We start from the raw sequence: 9,472 nt of genomic DNA, 5'->3' as shown, positions 1-9,472 counted from the left end.
CCTGTGTCCAGGCCTTAGCTTCCCCTGGGGACAGTACAAGTGTTGGGCCAGATGCTCTCTCAGGTCCCTGCCTGGCGTCCATTTATTGCAGGCCTCCCACCACCTCGCAGTGAGGGTGGCTCTGGCTGCTGGGAAGCCCACTTTCAGCACGTGGGGTTTAAGTACTCCTGCTGTGGGTCTCCCCACTGAGTCCCCTCCCGGGGTGCATGCTGATGGGAGGGGGCAGCTGGCCGTCTGCCCCGGGGCTGTCAGCGTGGGTCCTAGGAGGAGGGATCAGACCCAGTCCTGGGGAGGGCTGGGGGCCTGAAAGGAGCATGATGAACCCAGGCTGCGTTTTCAGTCTTGCTGGAAGCAGGTCTGGTCCCTAGAAACAACTAGAGACAGGCCCAGGATGGGACAAGCAGGCTGGGGGCATCATGGGAGGTGTCTCAGCTTATCTCCTCCCTCTTGCGCCTCCAGCTCACTAATTCCGCCTCTCATCTCCCCTTTCTCTAACCCTCTCGGACTGCAGGACCTAGGGCAGCAGGGAAGCTTATTTGGCCTGAGCCTTACCTATAAAGGGCTCAAAGGTAGACTTTTGCTATTATATTCAAATTGCAACGTATAGATGCTCATATTTTGGAATTAATTACGTTTTATCAGTTTTTCCTTTTTTAAAAAAAATCTGCTGGTACCTTAATAAACATGGAACCAGCATCCTTTTGCCTGGTGGTGTCTGTCCTCCGGGTCTCTGGGCCTGGAGGCGGGAGTGTTTCAAAGCACTTCACGCTCCGCGGCCCCACCGGCTGGCTGCGCTGCCCGCTGCGGCCGGCAGGGGTCGTCCACGGACAGGCCTGGAGGAGGCGGGACGGGGGCGGTGCCGGGAACCTGGGCAGGCCAATAAAGGCTGCGGCGCGGCGGCTGCCCGGACTCGGCCTTCTGGGCGCGCGCGACCTCTGTTTGAGTTCTGTGTTCTCCCCGCCAGTGTCCCGCCCGACCCGCGCCCGCGATGCTGGCGCTGCGCTGCGGCTCCCGCTGGCTCGGCCTGCTCTCCGTCCCGCGCTCCGTGCCGCTGCGCCTCCCCGCGGCCCGCGCCTGCAGCAAGGGCGCCGGCGACCCGTCCTCTTCCTCTTCCTCCTCCTCCGGGAACCCGCTCGTGTACCTTGACGTGGACGCCAACGGGAAGCCGCTCGGCCGCGTGGTGCTGGAGGTGAGACTGCTCTCAGGGCCGGCCTGGGCGCGGGACACGGGCCCGGGGAAAGCCCTGGGCCCCGGGCGGCGCGGTGCCGGGAGCGCTGGGTGACCTTGGGCCTCCCCATGCCGGGCTCCGGGCCTCAGTTTCCCCATTTCTGAGAATGGGCGTCAGAATGATTTCTTCCGGCCTCCCTCGGAGCACTGGAGCGGGGGAGACGGGAGGGAGGGCACGTGTGGAGGAGAAAGCGCAAGGTCAGATCGCAGAGAGGGAGGGCCCAGCACCTCTGGGCCGGCCCGGGCACGAGGGAGAGGCTCCAGGAGTCTTCTGGGGCTGAGCCTAGATCCGGAGCTCCGAGGTGGGTGTCGGGGGTCTTGGGGTGAGCGTCGTGGCCCAGCGGGTGCTCACGTGGCGGCCCTTGCACAACATGGAGCGCTCCCTGGCTCCGGCCCGGCCCCAGCGGTCGGGCTCACACTGAGGGTGCTGGGAAATGGAGCGAGAGGTGGTTTCCAGCAGTAGTGCGGGCCCAGTAGGCCTCAGGTCCCGGCCACCTGGTGGACCCCAGAATGCCCCTTCTGCGAGTCGGGACACACTCAGAGGCAGTGTGCTCGGCGCCTCAACCCCTGCCACCGTCCTTGGGGGCCACACTCAGCACCTCCCCTAATTCTTTTTTTGGGACTTTTCTAAAGCAAAGTAAGAAACAGTCACCAGGGTAACTTTAGAGGGAAAGCCCTAGTGGAGCCTTCAGGTCGGCCTCATATTGACAGCAGGGGTCAGTTTGTGTTGACTGGCCTGTTTCCCAGGGAGCCCTTGGTATTTCTTCTTCAGTGTCAGTTTCCTCTGGAAAATAGGGACACCCTTCCTGCTTCCATTTGGTTCAAGGGTGGGTCTTGCAGCTTCAAGGGAAGAGGCTGGCTGGGATGGGGCTTCAGCCTTCCCTCCCCACACCCTCATGCCTCTCCCTGGGCCTCAGTTTCCCAACCCCGAATCGAGGAGCCGGACTGGCTTCTACCTTAGACCCACTCTCTTGTCCCTGAATTTCTGATGCTTTGGGCCCAGCTGTGGGAGCACTGCCAGCTGTACCCACAGAAGTAGGCCAAGATAGCATTGTCATCTCTTCTGACAGATTAGGAAACCAAGGCCACCTCCTCCAGCCTTGGGTTCAGGAAACGGCTCCCAGAAATGATAGAGCTGCCTCCCATGGGGGTTGGCAATGATGGGAATGGAATGTCCACGTGCTTCTTCCTCAGCCTCCTTGGCCGCTGTGGGGTTGGGTGGGTGCTGAGAGACACCCACCTTCACCTGCCACTCCAATGACCATCCTCTTTTGTCCTTCTTCTCCCCTAACAGCTGAAGGCAGATGTCGTCCCAAAGACAGCTGGTAAGACAGGGCCTGGGGCCTTCTGAGATGGGTCTAGAGGGAAGGGGGCCAGGCAGGGCAAGGTGGGTGGCGTGATGAGAAGAGTCGGGGCTTAGAGACCCCTGACAGATGGGAGCTCCATGTGTGGCTCAGCCACTGGGTGCCCTGGGGCAGCCCTTCCGTCCCTCTCTGGGCCTCAACGTTGGCTCTGCCCTCCTCTCTCAGTAGCTGGGAGCCTCAGAGCCAGTGGAAGGCAATGTAAACTTCCCGGAGACTTCCCCACTCCTGGTGCCCAATGAGGCAGGGTGATGGGCACACAGCCCTTGAGTCCGTTCCCTGCTGGTGCCAGCACAGCCATGAGCCTGTACTCTTGTCACAGTGCTCAGGTACTGAGGACAGGGAAGGGGAGTGACTTGTCCAGTTACATAGCGAGTTGGGCAGAGCAGACCCAAGAGGTGAGCCAGAGTCTTTATCCCCCTGTTCACTGCTGGGGATGTAGCAGGGATTTTGGCTGGAACAGGTATGACTCTGGAATTGGGGCCTGGCCCTGTTGACCTGTGTTTCCCTTCAACCCTCAGAGAACTTCAGAGCCCTGTGCACTGGTGAGAAGGGCTTCGGCTACAAAGGCTCCACCTTCCACAGGGTGATCCCTTCCTTCATGTGCCAGGTAATGTAGTTTCCTCTTCTGTAAGGGGGCCTGAGAGCAGGAGCTGCCTTGTGGGTGTGTGAAGATGCCTAGTATGAGGAAGGTGCTGAGCAGGGCAGCTGCAGTTGCTCTGTGGGCCAGGCTGCCCTCCCTGCATTGGCCCTGTATCCAGGCTTCACTGCACATGGAAGCCCAGCCCCAGCCCGCTGCCACTCCAGGCCAGTGGCAGGCCCTGCCCAGGGGACTGGGAGGTGGAGTCTATCAAGAGAGAGCTGGGTTGGGGGATGGATGTGCTGGGTATGGCCTTGAAGACTTTGAAGAGCCAGCATATTCCAGTGGTCTCTGACCTTGTCCCCTGTGTGCCCCTGAGCACTGGCGTGGGAGATAAGAGAGGGAGAGAGAGAAGTGGAGGAGGCGGAGGAGGAAGACAGGTCCAGGGCAGGAACACACACGCCAGGACTTGGGGCTTCCCTTCCCAGAGAAAGGCATTATTCTCGGTGAAATGAATGTTTTTCAGTCATGTGTCACGCTCAGTTTTCACAAGCATTGGTATTGTTGTGTCAGAGGTTTGCGGGTAGGTGTTGCAGCAGGAGCTTCCTGTGGGTCAGGACCCAGGTGGTGTTGGGGCTGGTCTTCTATTAGCACAGACCTTCAAGATCAGGGATTGGGTGTCCTGGGCAGACAGAGCCTGGAGGCAGAGGCATGGCTGTCGTGACCTCTCTGAAGACCTTTCTGCCTGGAATTCTCTCCCCATTCCCTCCACCCTGACCCAGTGGCCGTCATCGTACCGTGGTAAGTGGCAGCGGGTTGGGGCTAGACGTCTCTGTGCGGCGAAGCCTGGATACGGGGTGAACACAGGGACGGCAGGCCTGGCCCAGCCCTAAGGCTGATGGTAAAGCAGGAGCTGAGGTGGAAGTCCTGAGCCAGGCTGGGGACTCCAGCGCGGGAGGGCTCCCTGGCACAAGGCGGTGGCACTGGGAGTCCAGACCAGAGTCCTGAGTCATCCATTGGGAGGGATATCAATTAGGGAACACCTAATTGACACCTGTGGATGCTTCAGCTGGGCTGGTCAGTTCCCCTCTCTTACCCACGGATCCCATCTCAGGAAAACAGCAGCCAGCCATGGCCTGCGCTGGGCAGCGCTAGGCATAGGGGCTGCTACCAGGCTCTTCTGGCCATGGGTGCCCCATGCAGGTTTGGCCACGGCTGCCTGGGCCTTAGCTGAGGCCTGAGGAAAGATGCCAGCCTTGGGCAGACTCTGTCCTGGGTCTGCAAGGGTTGGGAAAGCTGCTGGGCTGGGTAAGGGGCAGTGCGTGGACAGTGAGGGGACTCGGCATGGGGAGCTGGTCTGGACCAGCTGCTGGTACTCCCACAGACTAGACTCGGGAACTGGGGGGCCTCTGGCCTCTTCCTTGTTGCCCTCCAGGAGGAGTGGGTTAAATTCTGGGTCACTAAGTATCATCTCAGAATGGCCATTAGGTCTTTTGAAGATTACTTAAAAATCGCTCAGACAAAAAGTAAGTCATTTGGAAGCAAAGGTAGTTACTGTGACAAAAGATATTTAAGTCTTGTCTTTTTTTTTTTCTTATTATTCTTGTTATTAGCTCTTATTTTATTGGATGTTTATTGACCCCTTTACCTGAGGGGCACCAACTGGGTGGGCTTGGGTGGGCTGAGGCTGCTGCCAGCGCCAGGGCCGTGGCCCCCGCCTGCTCCATGGCAGCCACTCAGAAGGTGCTTTGTGCTCACAGGCGGGCGACTTCACCAACCACAACGGCACAGGCGGGAAGTCCATCTACGGAAGCCGCTTTCCTGACGAGAACTTTACACTGAAGCATGTAGGGCCAGGTGAGTGGGGGCCTCCTCTAGGGTGAGTGTCCCCACGGCTCTGACCTGGCCTGGAAGCCCCCACAGGCCCTGAGAGGCCACATGCAGTCACTGATTAGTATCTGATTAGGCTCTGATTAGGCTCCTTCCTCCCTGCGGCACCGTAGGCTGTCTCAGCATTTCTGGCTTGTTGAGTTTCCCTAGAGTTTTCTCATCTCTCAGTTTAAAAAGCAGTTTCCTTTGGGAACTTTGTGGAAGAACCTTTAAGCAGAATGGAAGCCCTGGCCACCTCCCTGTTTGTCCTCTGAGTTTCGGGTTGGAAATTCTAGGACACTTAGAATTGTTGCAGAATGGTCCTTAGGTCCTTTGAGGATTATTTAAAATCTTGCTTAGACAAAAAGCAAATGGTTTGGAAGCCAGAGTGGTTATTGTGGCAGCATCGTGTCACCTATAAGACCCAAGGTAGAATGTGGAGAAGTCTGGAGGTCAGGGTCTGGGGTCCTGCCCCCGGTCCCACCCCAGCTCTACCACCGAGAGCTTCCACAAGGCCCTGTCCTCTCAGGCCACCCCACTGAGAACTAGCAGGCAGCAAAGGCAGGCACACCCTGGGGGGCTGGTATCGGGCCCTGGTTCTCCTCTTCTGGGTCCCAGGATCTGCAGACTCGAATGTCCCTGGTGTGGTTTGCACCGTCTGCCCTTTCAAATGCCTTCCCAGGCAGGTGCCTCCAGGGGCAGGGTGGCTCAGCCCTGCTGGTTTTTGCAGGTGTCCTGTCCATGGCTAATGCTGGTCCTAACACCAACGGCTCCCAGTTCTTCATCTGCACCATAAAGACAGACTGGTGAGTTCCCTGCCCCAGGCCCTCTGGGAATGCGGGCAGCCTTGCAGCTGGAGGAGGATTCGTGCACTTTTAGGGGCAGGCAGTTTACAGCCAGGCCTTCTGCTCTGGGACAGTGGCCCTCTCCCAGGCTGTGTTTGTATGAGAAAGAGAAAGTTAGTGGAAGGATCAAGGGAGAATTGGGGTTGTTCCTGCAACTCTGTCATGGTTCGGGTTCCCATTGTTGCTGTCACCTGGAATTTTCTGAGTGTGTTCTGCTCACATGCACACACGAAAGGGTTTCTCTACCAGATACATTTGGGAAATGTTGCAAAACGTATTATGAGGCCTCAGGAGGGACTGAGAAGAAGCCCAGTTGTGTGGTTTTAACCTGGAGTTTCCCAGGCTTGTCTTGACCATGGGGTGAGCCTTGGCACTGCTGCAGCAGACATTTGGATATCAGCAAATTTCCAAATGAAGCCCCTGTATTATCATAAGCCTGCAGATAGCCACAGGCCTGTAAGGGCCCTGTTTTCAATGCCCATGGATTTTAGGGATGTCTCTTTCCTGGTACATTTTCCTCTAACGGATAAATTTCTCTGGCCAGAGTCCCAAATGTCCTAGCCCTGGGGCACCTGGGGATGAACTGGCTGGGAGCTGACTTGGTAAAGCCCATTTCTGAGGATTTTAGGGAGACCTAGGTGGGGCGGACACTAGAAGTGTCCAGCCTCCAAGCCCAAGAGATGTGGCCGGCAGGGCTGGGCAGGTCCTTGCTGGCTCAGCCTGCTCTTTGCTCCTTCATGGGACCCCAGTGGATCCTGCAGTTCTGCTCTTGGCTGGAACCAGGCCAGCTTCCCTGGAGCTGGACTGAGCCACCTTTTACATTATTGGACTCTCTCAGGTTGAGAGCTGCCCAGGACTCCTGCAGTTTCACCACCCTTGTTCCTTTGGCTCTTGACTCATCATTCATGACCGTTAACGTGGTTCCATTTGTATGGACTTCTTCTTTCTTCAGAGCATTTCAGTATCCTGTTACCTTCCCGTGCGGAATAAAGAATACTCCACTTTTGAAAGATGGAGTTACCAGGATTCAGGCTACGTGGCCTGAGGCAAGGTCACAATATGAGTGACAGAATGTGTCCTGGAAGCCAGGCATCCTCTGGGGTGTATTTGGGGCGCTCAACAAGGCTTGATCGAGCTTTGGGGGTAGATCTAGCTATTCCATGGGGATTCTTTTCAGAATTGCTGTTTTCGGTAACTAATTCCATGACCGGGGCCATGGCATTGGATGACATTGCGCTACACTGTTGCTCACCCGGGTCACCCGTCCTCACAGGTTGGATGGCAAGCATGTTGTGTTCGGTCACGTCAAAGAGGGCATGGATGTCGTGAAGAAAATAGAATCTTTCGGCTCTAAGAGTGGGAGGACATCCAAGAAGATTGTCATCACAGACTGTGGCCAGTTGAGCTAATCTGTGGCCAGGGTGCTGGCACGGTGGCAACTGCAAATGTCCATGCACCCAGGTGGCCGCCTTGGGCTGTCAGCCAAGGTGCCTGAAACGATACCTGTGCCCACTCCACCGTCACGGTGTGCCTGAGGAAGGCTGCTAGGGATGTTAGACCTCGGCCAGGACCCACCACATTGCTTCCTAATACCCACCCTTCCTCACGACCTCATTTCTGGGCATCTTTGTGGACGTGATGTCACCCACCCCTTGTCAAGCATTGCCTGTGATTGCGCAGCCCAGATTCATCTGTGCCTTGGACATGGTGGTGGTGATGGGTTACCATCCAAGTGAAGGGCTTTTCCTTGACCAAGGGAGACAGTCAGTTTTGCAAAAGGAGTCTAATACCTGTTTAATGTTGTCTTCCTAATTGGGATAATTTAATTAACAAGATTGACTAGAAGTGAAACTGCAACACTAACTTCCCCATGGTGTGGTGTGACCTGAGTTGGTGACACAGGCCGCAGACCCCAGAGCTTGGCTTTTGAAACACAACTCAGGGCTTTTGTGAAGGTTCCCCCCGCTGAGATCTTTCCTCCTGGTTACTGTGAAGCCTGTTGGTTTGCTGCTGTCATTTTTGAGGAGGGCCCATGGGGGTAGGAGCAGTTGAACCTGGGAACAAACCTCACTTGAGCTGTGCCTAGACTATGTGAATTCCTGTGTTGCTAACAGAAGTGGCCTGTAAGCTCCTGTGCTCTGGAGGGAAGCATTTCCTGGTAGGCTTTGATTTTTCTGTGTGTTAAAGAAATTCAATCTACTGATGATGTATTATACATAAAACATTTCTGGAACATGTATTTGTGTTCACCTTAAATGTGAAAATAAATCCTATTTTCTATGGAAGACTGGTACCTGGTTTCTGGAAGAGGGGTCTGTAACTTGGAGCTGATCTTTACTGAGCTCACCGTGGCAGATGCCATGCTTAGGACGTTCATGTGGATGGTTTCATGTCATCGTGCTGGCAACTTGTCCTCCCTGCCTTAGAGATGAGGCTCAGACAAATGACCTTAGCACCCACAGCCTATGCCATGAGCACTGGCTCCACCCTGAATCCCAGCTCCTCCCCTTAGTGACCCCAAGTCTGTTTCCCTCAGCTGCATAAGGAGGCGATATAGTTTGAATATTTGTCCCCAGCCAAATCTCATGTTGAACTGTAATCCCTAGTGCTGAAGGTGGGGTCTGGTATGAGGTGTTTGGATCATGGGGACGGATATTTCATGGCTTGGTGCTGAATTATTGCAAGATATGGTCATTTAAAATTGTGTGGCACCTCCCCCTGCCCCCTTCTTGCTCCTGCTTTCACCATGTGACATGCCTGATCCCCCTTCACCTTTTGCCATGGTCATAAGCTTCCTGAGGCCTCCCTGGATGCTGAGCAGATGCCAGCACCATGCTTCCTGTACATCCTGCAGAACCATAAGCCAATTAAACCTCTTTAATAATAAATTACTCAGTCTCAAGTATTTTTTTATAGCAATACAAGAATCCTAACACGGGGTAACAATAAGGCCCACCTCATAGGGTGATGATCCACGTGAAGTGCATAACGCAGTGTCTGGCACATCTTCCTAAGCACTCTGGAGTGACAAGGATGATGACCTTTCCCCTGTCAGGGTCTTAGGAAAAAGGAGAGATGCCAGAGCAAAGGAGCCTCCATCATCTGAGGTTAGGAGTGGACTTCCTAGGATAAGCCAGTTCCATTTGGAATTGACTTCTAGGTGTTTCCGAATTCACAGGGAAGGCAGGATTGGAGGTAAGAGCATCCCTAGGTAGACAGGGCCGTGGCGTGGTCAGGCAGTTGAGTGGTTGGTCAGGCAGGCAGTTCTCAGAGGAAATTTGGGCTCTTTTGAGGGCATCTAACAGAATTATTTCTCACTGGAGTTCCCTGAGTGAGGTTATGTGCAGTCTTAGGTTAATGGAGTCACTCTGAGGTCATGGTGACTGGGGTCGGGTCATTTGGAGTCATGGAGAGTTCCCATGAAGTCGGTTTCAGTAGGCCTAGTGGTCTTAAAACAATTATCAAGAGCGTTAAGGGTCCTCAAAGCAGACAAGGAGGACACAAGGAGCATGGGCCCCTGAACCCCATTTGCAGTCATAGATGCCCTCCATTTATATTGGGGTTCTGCAAGGGATTTCATTTGAAGAATA

General features: G+C 55.2%; 1 protein-coding gene across 1 annotated transcript; it reads left to right on the top strand.

Moving 5' to 3' along the window:
- Positions 1-844: 844 nt before the first annotated feature.
- Positions 845-8,167, top strand: PPIF (peptidylprolyl isomerase F). The gene is made up of 6 exons (XM_054503126.2): positions 845-1,189; positions 2,522-2,552; positions 3,110-3,198; positions 4,929-5,025; positions 5,768-5,843; positions 7,156-8,167. The coding sequence occupies exons 1-6, from the start codon at positions 989-991 to the stop codon at positions 7,289-7,291; spliced, it is 630 nt and encodes a 209-aa protein (XP_054359101.1). The 5' UTR covers positions 845-988; the 3' UTR covers positions 7,292-8,167.
- The last annotated feature ends 1,305 nt before the right edge of the window (positions 8,168-9,472 follow it).

Source organism: Pongo pygmaeus, chromosome 8 (genome assembly GCF_028885625.2).
Source record: "Pongo pygmaeus isolate AG05252 chromosome 8, NHGRI_mPonPyg2-v2.0_pri, whole genome shotgun sequence".
Lineage (NCBI taxonomy): Eukaryota > Metazoa > Chordata > Mammalia > Primates > Hominidae > Pongo > Pongo pygmaeus.
Note: the sequence above shows the minus strand (reverse complement) of the source record. Positions and strands in the feature narration are given on the sequence as shown.